Source organism: Phodopus roborovskii, unplaced genomic scaffold, assembly GCF_943737965.1.
Source record: "Phodopus roborovskii unplaced genomic scaffold, PHOROB, whole genome shotgun sequence".
Lineage (NCBI taxonomy): Eukaryota > Metazoa > Chordata > Mammalia > Rodentia > Cricetidae > Phodopus > Phodopus roborovskii.
The window spans coordinates 11677889-11690575 of record NW_026125052.1 but is presented as its reverse complement, the minus strand read 5'-3'; the positions used below and the strand labels follow the sequence as shown (position 1 = coordinate 11690575).

Here is a 12687-nt window from a genome sequence, read left to right as displayed (position 1 = left end):
TTCAATGAAATCATTGCAATTAAACACTATCTTTATAGACAGTCTTTTACAATGGCTGGCTTGTAGAAAGAACATACAAAGGAAGAAAAAAGTATATAACTCTTTTGGACTCTTTGACACTCAGATATCCAAGATCCCACAAATATAGATCCAAACTTTCCCCTAAGATATTAATTTATTTTATTTTATTATTGTCTCTGTGCTAGCATGTGGGCATGTGTGCCACAGTGCATGTGAGGAAGTCAGAGAGCAACTCTATGAAGTCTGTTTTCTCCTTCCACAGTTCTATCATGAAGAATCAGTAAAGCATAACAGATTTTAAAAAGTAATTTCCAGGATCTGGAAAGATGGCTCATTGGTTAAGAGCACGTGTTATTTTTTGTTTTGGTGGTTTTGTTGTTTTTGCACACAAGGTTTCTTTGTGTAGCCTTGGCTGTCCTGGAACTAGCTCTGTACGCCAGGCTGGCCTTGAACACACAGACATTCACCTGCCTCTGCTGGGATTAAAGGTGTGCACTGGGGGAGTGTTACCTTTTGCAGAGGACCTGGATTTGATTACCATCGCCCACATGGTGACTAATAACCATCCATAACCCAAGTTCTAGGGGATTCAACAGGTATGCATGAGGTATACACCATGTTTCATAAAGTAAAATAAATAAACTTTTCCCCAAGTAATTTCTAAGCCAAGCTTGGTGGTTCATACCTTAAATCCCAGTACCCAGGAAGCAGAGACAGGCAGATCTCTGAGAGTTCAAGGCCAGCTTGGTCTACATAGTGAGGGCAGCCAGAGCTACACAGAGAAACCCTATCTTAGACAAACAAACAAAACTGTAATCTCTAGCTGTTAAGGTAAACACAACTGTAATCCAAGGTCTTGGGAAACAAGAGAATCAGGAGGTCAAGACTAGTCCTGGCTATAAAGCAAGTAAGAGGCCAGAATGAGTTGCATGAGACCTTGACTCAAAACAGAACAAACAAAACCATTAGGGAAGATGAGATAGCCAAGCCTAAAGACCTAGATTTGATTCCTAGGACCTACATGGTGGAAGGAAAGAATTGACTCCTCCGAGTTGTCCTTTGACTTCCACATGGGTGCCGCTGCATACCCACAACCCACACAAACATGCACTGTGGTGTGCTTAAATGTTCACATACAGAAAGAAATAAATGAAAGAAATAATTTTAAGTATCAGTTGTGGTGACTCATGTCTTTAATTCAAATACTCCAGAGTCAGAGGCAGGCAGATCTCTTTAAGTTGTTAGAGGCCAGCTTGGTCTACGTAGTGAATTTCAAAACCACCAGAATTACATAGCAAGACCCCCTCTCTCAAAAACAAAAAACAACACCAAAAAGATAAAAGATAAAACAAATATTTAATAACAATAATAGTAATTATTTTTCTTTTAATTTTTTCGGTTTTTCAAGAAGTTGTCCTGGAACTAGCTCTGTAGACCAGGCTGGTCTTGAACTACAGAGATCCACCTGCCTCTACCTCCCAAGTACTGGGACTAAAGGCATGAGCCACTACCACCCAGTTTAAAACCTATTTTTAACAAATCCTAACTGCTTCATTAAATATAATAACTGTAAGAGAATTCAGCATACAAAGGTGCTTGCCTTGATGCCAAGCCTGATGACCAGAATTGGAATCCTGTAACCCACATGGTGGAAGGAGAGAACCAACTCTTGAAAGCCATTCTCTGTCCTCCACAAGAGCTCCTATGCACACACATGCACACAGGCATGCACATACACAATAAACACATGCAAAAGCTACTTAATAAGGATGAAGATATAGCTCAGCCTCACAAAGGGAGGGGGAGAATGAGTAAAATAAACCTCTGAGCAAAGACTGTCCCAAAAGTGCATGGTACAGACTTCAGAAGCTGCAGAGGTTTTGGAGGGAAGAAATAAAAACCACCAAAAATTCAAGAAAACGTAGAAGGCAGCGGGACTTGCTGGCATACCCCTTTAATTCCAGCACTTGGGAGACAGAGGCAAGCAGATCTCTGAGATGAAGGACATCCTGGTCTACACAGCAAGTTCCAGGCTAGGGAGAGAAATGCTGTTATGGTAAATACAAAGTAAATAATAATTTCAAAATTCTAAAAAAAATTTCAATGTTTTAAAATTTTATGTGTATGTATATTTTGCCTGTGTATGTATACCATATGTGGTCAGTGGTCTCAGATGCCAGAAGAAGATCTCTAGGGACTGGAATTATAGACAGTTGTGAATGCTGGGCATGGAACTCATATCCTTTGAAAGAGCAGCCAGTGTTCCTTATTACCACTGAGCCATCCCTCCAACCACCCCACAAAATAGTTATATCCAAATTATATTTGTAAAGTACATGTTTTGTTGTTGTTGTTTGGTTTCTAAAGAGTGTTTCTCTGTATAGCCCTGGATGTTCTGGAACTAGCTCTGTAGACCAGGCTGGCCTTGAACTCACAGAGATCCACCTGCCTCTGCCTCCTGAGTGCTGAGATTAAAGGTGTGTGTACCACCACTCCAAGCTAATTTTTTTTTTTTTTAGTCCAACTGTGTAGCCCTTGCTGGCCTTGAACTCCACTATGTAAGCCAGGCTGGCTTTCAAACTCAAAAGAGACCCACCTGCCTCTGGCTCCAGAATGCTAGGATTAAAGATGTGGGCTACTACACCCAACATTTTATTTTATTGAGACGCAAGGTCTCACTAACAGTCCGGGTCGCCTCAAACTTGCAGCAGTCTTCCCCAATGCTGTATTTGAGGCCTGAGCCATCCCTCTGAGGCCTGAGGCCTGACTGCTACCTCAGCTCTTGTGTGTACCTCCCATTGTTCATCTTTCCATTTACTGACTGAGCTCTTTTAAACTGATGTGTTTGTATGTGTATCTGTGCGGGGATATATACAAGCAAGTGTGCATGCCCCCTGAGGCCAGAAGAGTATGTGGATCACCTGGAGCAAGAGTTGCAGGCCATTGTGAGTCACTGGATGGGGGTTCTGGGAACCGAACTCTGGTCCTCTCATCCTTACCCACTGAGCTGTCTCTCCAGCCCACTTATTTACTGTTCTGTCCTCCCAGTCTCAGCTTAAAGGCCATTTTCTCACCACATTACACCTAGAAAGGACTTTCTGTCCTTCTTTACATGACTCAGCACACTGTGACTAGTAATGTGTTGGTGTGTTGAAAGATGAAGGTGTGCTGGCTGTGAGAGTGGCGCATCACTTGGAAGACCCATGTACTGAGTGCCTTCCTGTTGTGTGTGTTTGCTTGCTTTTGAGACATTACGACAGTCTTATGTAGCTAAGTCTGTCCTTGAGCTCCTGGCGCTCCTGCCTTCCCTCTACAGCACTGCTTTTCCAGGCTTGTAACATCATGCTCAGCTAGCATGAAGGTCTGCCATTTGTCTGTTTGCTTCGTGGTTATATAGTGATTCTGTCAGAAGCCCTCCTGCCTATGTTGAGTTCCCACTATGCTTGTAGATGTGCACATGAATAACTGGAAGTGTCGCTTCTCCCAGGGAGGCACGGACACACCCAGGATACACACAACCACGACGTGTGAGTGCTCAGTTCACATTTGAATGAGTGTTCACAGTGGACACCAGGAGTTACTTCAGCTCAAGCCTTTATTGTTCTCTCAGAGACTTTGGACCAGGGCGGAAGCAGGAGCTGGACAAGCAAAGGGCAGAGTCCGGTCCTGCTCTGGGCTAGGTCCATCACTGAGACCTGGAAGAAGGGAGACAAGAAAAGAGGGGATGGAAGGGAAGGTGGTTACCAACGTGGAGTCGGCTCAGCAGATGTATCCCGGCGCCCAGGCATAGATAAACCACTCCTATCTGCAAGTAGTCCTTTTGTTTTTGGTTTTTCCAGACAGGCTTTCTCTGTGTTTCAGCCCGGGCTGGCCTAGAACTACCTTTGTAGAGCAGGCTGTCCTTGAACTCAGAGTTCTGCCCTCCTCTGCCTCCCCAGTGCTGGGATTAAAGGTGTACACCACCACTGCCCAGCTTCAAATGATTTATCAGCCATCGAAATCATTCACAAAGTACATAGACAGTTCCTCATCTTCCTATGGAGGTTTCTCATCTCTACTGGCTTGATCACATTCCATATTTGTGTGTGTGTGTGTATGTATGTGTTTGTGTATATGTTTATATGTGTCCATGTGTTTGTGTGTGCACATGCATATGTGTGCAGACCAGAGGTTGCTGTCCACAGTGATTTTTAAAAAAAGGTTTATTTCCTTTTATGTTATGTGTTTGGGTGTTTTGCCTGTTTGTATATATGTGCACAATGTAAGTACAGTGCCTGTGGAGACCCAAAGAGAAGGCTCTGGAACTAGTTAATGGATGGCTATTAACCATCATGTGGGTGCTGGAGCAGAACACAGTTTCTCTGGGAGAACAGCAAATGCTTAAACACTGAGCCTTCTCCAGCCTTCATCTACTTTTTTTAAAAGGTGGGATTTCACTCTTTTCTCTGACTGCCTTGGAACTCATTATATAAATCAGGCTGGCATCAAACTCTCGGAGATCTGCCTGCCTCTGCCTCCCAGTATGCTGCCACCGCCCACTCCTACGTTCATTTTTAAGGAAAGATCTCTCACTGAAACCTAGAGCTCACTGATCAGCTAGACTGGTTGGCAGTCCACAGTGATGTACCCGTATCTGCCTCAACACTGGGACTAAAGGCATGCTGTGGTCCTGGCTTTCTCATACATGCAGGGAATTGAACTCAAGCCCTCATGCTTGCTCAAAAGCACTTTACCCATTGAGCTCTCTCCAGTCCCTCTCTCCCTTGTTTCCTGGATTTGCTCCCTCCATCCCGCTCCAGCTCCCACTGTTAAAGTCTGGGTGTGTTCCGGTTTCTGTGTGTTGGACTGAGGTCCTTTGTCACCATTGGGGTTTGCATATTTAGGCCCTCACTCTGGAATAGAACCTGGCAGATGGCCACTGGGATGAACAGTGATTATGGAGCAGGGCAATGTGGTACCCACAAATACAGCTTCCTAACCCTGAGAAGGTGCCACGGCCCTAAGATCATGAGGGAAAGAGGGAAAGCTGAGAATGGAATGGGCGGTGTGTGAGAAGACAGAGAATAGGAGAACAGCATCCCAGCTGGAGGAAGCTGAGAAGGAAATCTTGGAAGTACGGGTAGCGGCAAATACTGCTCAGTTTTTATTATTTCTCTGACATGGTTCTTCCTCTTTGTTTGCTTAATCCCCTTGCTTTGTCTTAGTGCATTCATTTATTGTGTGTGCACAGAGGGCCAAGAACTACCTGCAGGAGTTAGTTCTCTCCTTTCACCATGCTGGTCCCCGGGATCGGGCTCACTAGGTTTCTACCACTGAGCCACATTTCTTTCTTTCTTTCTTTTTTTTTTGGATGGGCGTGCTAGCACAACTCCCTTGAACTCACAGAGAGCCACCTGCCTCTGCCTGCTAAGTTTTAAGATTGCAGGTGTGTGCCTTCACACTCCTACCTCACTTGCACTGGCTTTATCTTATTTAAACCTAGCCACAATCCCATAAGCTTTTTTCTTCAGTATGAAGGAGAGAACCCAGGTCTTTATCCCTGCTAGGCAAGTGTTCTACCAATCTTCCATGGAAAGATTTAAATGGCCTTGGCTTTTTTGTTTGGTCCTTTGGTTGGTTCAGTTTGGTTTTGAGACAGTCTATAGCTCAGGTTGGTTTCAAATACAGTCAGTAACCGAATGTGATCTTGACCTTCCGATCTCCTGCCTCCATCTCTTGAGTGCTAGGATTGTATAAGCAAGTGACACCACACCACTTTAGTGGTTTTTCTTTCTCATCGTAGCCTCAAACTCAGATATCCTCCTGCCTCTACTTCCCTGGAGTCACCATGCCCAGCTGTGGTTTTCTTTTTGTTCTAGTTTGTTGTATTATATTAGTTTAAATTTGGAGGCAGGCTATCACTACATAGACCTGGCTGTCCTGGAGAGGACACACACACACACACACACACACACACACACACACACACACACACACACAGCCATTATAGATCTGATTTTAATGAATACTCTGAGGTGAGGTTCTGAAGGGTAGTACTTTGCTGGTGTGTATTGGGACAAAGATCTAAATGAAGACTGAGGGCAAAACACCTATAATCCCCGTACTGAGAAGACAGGAGGACCATGAGTTTGACATCAACCTAGGCAACACAGGGTGCTCTGAACCAACCTGGGCTGAGAAACCAAACAAACAAGCAGGACTGAGAATATGGCTCAGTAGTAGAGCATTTGCTTAACAATTACAAAGCCCTGGGTTCAATTCCCAACAAGACATACATGGCAAACAGACAGTGAGCTTCAAACACACACAAATCTGAATATGTCTGTCACCTGGAAGTCTAAACTTCTAACTAACAACCTTGCAACGCCCCCATGGCCCTCATGCTCCCCACCTGAGCTGGGAGAGCTCTACTTGGTCCACCATCCAGGCCAGCAGCTCTCGAATCATCAAGTCCCTCAGCATGTCTTCATCACTGGGGGTTTGGGGCAAGGAGCTGCGAAGGAGACAGATTGCAGGGGCCTGGGTGTTTTGTTTTCAGAGGGAGTCTCACCCTGTAGCCCTGGCTTTGTAAACCAAGTTGGGCTGAGTGCTAGGATTAAATAAAGCATATGCCAAGAGCTAGGGAGCCAGCACAGCTAGCTGCCTCTGGGATACCTTCACTCTCTGATCCCTGGCCTCTTTTGTGCTAGGCCCTCCTAGTTCTGCCTACCCAGGGAACACAGGGTCCTCAATTCAGGCAAAACAAACCACAGTTTTGCAGTGATGCAGCTTATCCACTCACCTCTAAAAGTATCTGAGAATGCATCCATTAGCATCCAGTGACTCCATAGAGAATGTCCCTGAGCCTCACATTCATCACTTCTTCACACACTGGGTGGCTGATATCAGGACTCTGGCTTTGGGAGAATGCCCTGGCCTCCCAAACAGCCTTCTTGAGGTTTGGTAAGGAGAAGGCAACTCTGAGTCCCTCACTCCCTGCTCTGCTCCATGCAGCGAATCCATGTATATGCATTCAATCACAGGCCTTAAAAGGGGCCCTCCGGGACTTCCTCACTGGACCCCCCTCTTTGTGCTCTTAGAGAAGGGGGTGCTTATCGTGGGGTCCCTGCCCTCCCCTGCAGTCCGAGCGAGGAAGCTGCTGTGGAATATTACTTTAACTATATAAAGGTGTGTTACAGTTGTTCATGCTGCATTTGTTTCCTTATGTAAAGGTGTGTTGCCGTTTAACCTTGCCTGCCTAAGGCACCCAACTGCTGTAATAAAAAGCTGAAGACTGAGAGCTGGGCAGTAGAAGGATAGGTGGGACTGGCAGGCAGAGAGAGTAAGTAGGAGGGAGAAAGAGAGGGAGAAGAGAAGAAGGGAGAAAGAGACGGAACACCCCATACCAGCCAGCCATGCAGACAAGGAGTAAGGCATAAAGAATAAAAGAAAGGCAAAGCTGGGCAGTGGTGGCGCACACCTTTAATCCCAGCACTCAGGAGGCAGAGGCAGGCGGATCTCTGTGAGCTTGAGGACAGCCTGGTCTACAGAGCGAGTTCCAGGACAGCCTCTAAAGCCACAGAGAAACCCTGTCTCTAAAAACCACAAAAGAACTAGTGGGACAAGCCTAAGCCAAGGCCAAGCTTCCATAACCAATATTAAGTCTCCACGTCAATGATTTGGGAGCTGGTTGGTGGCCCAAGGATAGACCGCTATGCAGTGAAGCCGGTGAGCGGGAGGCTCTGCTACCCCTCTCCTCAGAGTAGACTCACCTCTGTTGTGTCTCTGTCTCCTCCTTTTCCTGAGATTGTACTGCCAGCTCCAAAGCCCGGGCCTTTCTTTGGGTGATGTTGTGTTTCCATCTGGCGAGATGAAGATTTGGGAGTGAGTCGGTTGGAGAGAACAATTGAAGTTCCCCCACCCAGGGACACTGGGACCTTTAGTGCCTCAGCAGTAGGAGCAACAGTGCCTCTTCTCCACATCCTAACACACCATGCCCCCAACACTGTCTGTATTCAGTTGCCTCCATCACTGACAGCTCTTCAGAATCCACCAGGCCGATGAAACAGTAGCAGAACGAGATTTGGTGTAGGTTGTGAGAGGCAAGACAGTGGTTTCATTCCAGAGTTCAAAGTACCACCAGCAAACAGCCAACCCATCTCCTCCTGCCTTCATCCCCAGGCTTCTGGGTCCCTCTTGGCCCTTCCACACTTTTCTCTGGCTCCTCTCCTTAGAAATAAAGGATGGGAGAACACCTCATCCTTTGCTAGACCGCTCTATCGCCCAGTCATAGTCTCTGAGCCCTGGGCGTGGCCACTTCCTCATCCTCACTTACTGAAAGATGTCTGTGGAGTTGTGCACCTCACAGCCCATGTGGTCTCCTAGGAGGTGGTGTGAGCATAGCAGAGTTTGGCATGGGCCAGGGGGATGCAGGGAGTTACTCACTCATTCTTCTTCCCCTTCTGGGCCAGCAGCCAGTTCACAAATTCTTGTTGGCGGATCTTGTCCAAGGCAATGCTGTAGTCGCTGATAAAGGTCCCTTCTGCATACCTTGGGCCTCGAGGCCGGAGGCTACCAAATTTAGCATGGGATCTGAGAGGTGAGAGACAGAAACCGGGACAGCACTGAAGGGAGCTACATCCCCAGTCTATACAAGCTTTTTAGTACATAAAATTTGCCCATCACAGCCCTATGAGACAGCTACTATTTGTATCCCCACCCCTTTCCTTCAATTTATTTTTATTTTACGTACATTAGTGTTTTGCCTACATGTATGTCTATGTGAAGGTGTTGAATTCACTGGAACTACAGTTAGACTGTAAGCTGCCATGTGGGTTCTGGGAATTGAACCCTGGTCCTCTGGAAGAGAAACCCGTGCTCTTAATCACTGAGCCATCTCCCCAGCCCTCCCCTCTCTCTTTTGTGTGTGTGTGTGTGTGTGTGTTTCTGGGATCAAATCCAAGACCTTGCACATGCCAGGTAAGAGTTTTACCATTCTTAGCCTAGTGATGGTGGTGGTGTGCGCCTTTAATCCCAGCACTTGGGAAACGGGGATCTGAGTTCAAGACCAACCTAGTCTACAGAATGAGTTCCAGGATGGCCAGGGCCACACAGAGAAACCCTGTTTGGAATAACTACCACCACCAGTTTTACTGCCCTCTGTGTCCCCATTTTGTGAATGAGGAAAACAGGGTACCACACAGGGTAAAAGACAGATTTAGGATTCACTAGTTAAGTTGGAGCCAGGTTTCTGAGAGCTGGGGCATTGTTTGTTGTTTCAGTTGTAGGGGTGGAGCCTATGAGTCTCACGTGTGCTAGACAAGTGCTATGACACTGAGGGCTAGGGCCTGTACCACTACACGCCCAAGCCTGCTCTCCTGTAAGCATTTGACAGCTTTTGCTCACATTTTACATGTGACAACTTTGTGTGGTCCATGGATTGTCCTTTCATCTGACAAAATCCAGTACTATTAGACAAGTCTCTGCCTCAGTCCCCAAACACACCTTCAGAGCCCGGCTATACTAAACTAACCCTCATCAACTCCTTTGCCTCCTCCCTCCCTCCCTCCCTCCCTCCCTCCCTCCCTCCCTCTCTCTCTCTCTCCCTCTCTCTCTCTCTCCCTCTCTCTCTCTCTCTCTCTCTCTCTCTCTCTCTCTCCCTCTCTCTCTCCCTCTCTCTCTCCCTCTCTCTCTCTCCCTCCCTCTCTCCCTCCCTCCCTTCCTCTCTCTCTCTCTCTCTCTCCTCCAGACTCTGGTCTTGTTATGTAGCCCAGGCTACCCTCAAACTTTTCAGTCTCCCTACCAAGTGCTGAAGGTGAAGTTACAGGAGTGATCTGCCACACCCAACATTACCCCGCCATTGTCTTGAGTTTGGTCCACAGTACTCTGTAGCATGTTTGCTTGTTTGTTCCAAGACAGGGATTCTCTGTGTAGCTCTGTAGACCAGGCTGGCCTCAAACTCACAGAGATCCACCTGCCTCTGCCTCCTGAGTGCTGGGATTAAAGGTGTGTGCCACCACCGCCTGGCACTCTGTAACATGACTGTCTGGTCCTTTTCTGTGTCCACTTTGGTCTATGTACTCACTGAAGGCAGGAGCCATCAGTGGACTTTTGTTCACATGTATTCTGACCTGTGTCTGTTGCACAGGAAGCTCCTATGAGATCTGAGAGGATGGTTAGTTTTTGTAAGGGAAGCCCTACACTGCCGACTTTGCCACCAAAAAGTCCTTCCACAGACCTAGCTAACCACGCCTTTCTCACTTCAATGGGGTAATAAATAACGCCAGTTCTGTCCACATTGCATGCTCAGGCTGCAGATTGGCGCTCCTCCTTTACGTCCCTCCTCTCAGCCAGGAGTCTCTGCCTTCCTCACCACCCCAAACCAGCTTACATTCAAGCCCCCTCCACCTCCCACTCCTACCTGAATTGAACCTCTTCTTTTTCTCCCAGCCCGACTGCCAGGAAGAGGAACACCAGCAGCAGAGAGCAGGTCTTCACGGCCACCATCTTCCTAGGTTGTGTGTCTGAGCTTAGAGGAGAAAAAGTCAGTCCTGCATTGAGGGGGGATCCAGGCCACTTGATGCTGGGACTTGGGTGAGTGCTGGGAGCTGGGGTGGAGTAGGAGCAAGTGGGGGTTATAGGAAGGGATTGGAAGAGACATGGAGCCTTGGCCCAGAGCTGATCTTGCTGTGTAGATTCAGAGTGGAATGGAGGGAGAAGGTCTGGGAAGAAAGCAGAGAAGGCCTAGGTGGTGGGAACTCCCTTTCTGGCTCATTACCAGACATCACAGGGACAGGATTTGGCAAGATTATCCCCTTAAAGCCCTAACAAAGTTCACAGCAGCCCACCTTCCCACTTCCAACTAAGCTGTTATTCAGCCATCAAATCCCTCCCTTAGATGAAACCACACAGAGAACCATCCTGTACACACACACACACACACACACACACACACACACACACACACACGTACATACTTGGGCTTAACTATCGCAACTCAGAAGTTCTTCCTAAAGTTTCTTCTGAACCCCTTTCAGTCTTCTGCAGAGAGAGCAGGCAAGAAACCTTCCTTCCCTTTCAGTCCTCTGGAGAGACAGAAGACAGGAAGAAACCTTCCTCCAGATCCCTGAAGGCCAGACCTAGCCTGAGGCTTAGAAATCTGTTCTTCCTGGGAATCCCTTTGAACTATCTTCTGGATTCCCGTATAGAGAAGGAGACAGAGTAAGGAGCCAGGAGACACACTTCCTCCCAGACTATTCCATAGCCATCCCAGACTCTTTCTTACCCCACTGTTCTTCCAGCTCTTCCACGAGGACAGGATAGGGTCCCTTCCTTCTACCTGTTGGCTCTCAGGATCCTGCTCCAAGACCCGTCTTAGCTTCTTTATATAAAGGCGCAGCAGAGCTGCTAATTAGCCTGAAAGCCTCTTATCTCAGGTACTCAAGCCCACTGCCCCTGCCCAGTGCAGTCTATTGCACACCTAATGACGTTCCCTTTCCACCTGAGCTGTGCTAATGGGTGATTAACATTTGGGTATCTCCAGCCCTGGTGGGCAGGGTCCTTTGCCCATTTCCCTCCCCTCTTTTCTGGGCACTGGGCCCATTGTTCTCTGCCCTACCTCCTGTTGGGTGCTGTGTGTAGAAAGTGTCACCTGGGTGAGGGTCAACTGAAGCGGCACTCCCTGATGGAGGGGGCATCCCCATAAAGCCATGGGTTTCTTCTTGGGGAAGGGAAGGGATGGTGGTCTGACATGGGTATTAGTTGATGGTGGTGGTGCTACAGAGGTGCGGCTGCCCAGGGGTGGGTGACTTCAGAGTTCAGAGTGATTCTGGTGAACCTGGAGTTTACAATCACATGGTTTTCTATTTGGGCAGTATGACATGGGATAACATGGCACAATTATATGTTGAAGGCTCCAGAAAAATCTAACTCCTTCCACAAAGATTTTTTTTTTTTTTAAGGCAGGTCCAGGTTGGTCTCATATGATATGTAGCTGATGTTGCCCTTGAACCTGTGATCCTCTTCCCTCTGCCTCATAAGTATTGAGATTATGCCGTGCTACTGAATGAACCCACCAGGGCTTGCTAGGCCAGCATGCTCCCAGCTGTTACAACCCTATCGTCCTGTAAAGAGTTTGAGTCAATCTGTGCTTGTGCCTGTGCTTGGGAGGCCAAGGAAAGAGGGTTGTTGAGTATTTGAGGTTGGTCTGGACTATATAATAAAAACATTCCAGCTGGGTGGTGGTGGATGCCTTTAATCCAGGCACTCAGGAAGCAGGGGCAGGCTGATCTCTGTGAGTTCAAGGCCAGCCTATTCTACAATGAGTTCCAGAACAGAGCTGTTACACAGAGAAACCCTGTCTCGAAAAACCCAAACAAACAAAAATAAATAAATAAATAATAAAGCCATTTCGAAAAATAAAAAAGGGCTGGGTGGTGATGGTACAACCCATTAATCCCAGCTAAATTGGAGGCCAGCCTGGTCCACAGAGCAAATTCCAAGACAGCCAGGGCTACACAGAGAGTGGCCTACTCCATGCCATACAGGGAAAATATGCAAACATATCAATAAAATAAAATAATCTTAACAAATAAACAAAACCAAAATGAGCCAGGCAGTGGTGGCGCATGCCTTTAATCCCAGCACTCAGGAGGCAGAGGCAGGAAGATCTCTGTGAATTGGAGGCCA

General features: G+C 47.3%; 1 protein-coding gene across 1 annotated transcript; it reads right to left on the bottom strand.

Moving 5' to 3' along the window:
• Positions 1-6399: 6399 nt before the first annotated feature.
• Positions 6400-11070, bottom strand: Gip (gastric inhibitory polypeptide). Its single transcript, XM_051182793.1, has 5 exons — positions 10977-11070; positions 10421-10528; positions 8446-8592; positions 7773-7862; positions 6400-6514 (listed from the first exon to the last, which is right to left on the bottom strand). Exons 2-5 carry the CDS (start codon positions 10504-10506, stop codon positions 6400-6402), a joined length of 438 nt encoding a protein of 145 aa, XP_051038750.1. The 5' UTR covers positions 10507-10528; positions 10977-11070.
• Positions 11071-12687: the final 1617 nt, after the last annotated feature.

What these genes read in the sequence shown, in the direction of transcription:
- Gip (XM_051182793.1), bottom strand. Translation starts at nt 10,506, where the DNA reads ATGGTGGCCGTGAAGACCTGCTCTCTGCTGCTGGTGTTCCTCTTCCTG. An exon ending in AAAGAAGAGGTTCAATTCAG is followed by an intron (nt 8,593 to 10,420) that starts GTAGGAGTGGGA and finishes CTCACCTCTCAG; the next exon opens with ATCCCATGCTAAATTTGGTA. An exon ending in GAGACAGAGACACAACAGAG is followed by an intron (nt 6,515 to 7,772) that starts GTGAGTCTACTC and finishes TCTCCTTCGCAG; the next exon opens with CTCCTTGCCCCAAACCCCCA.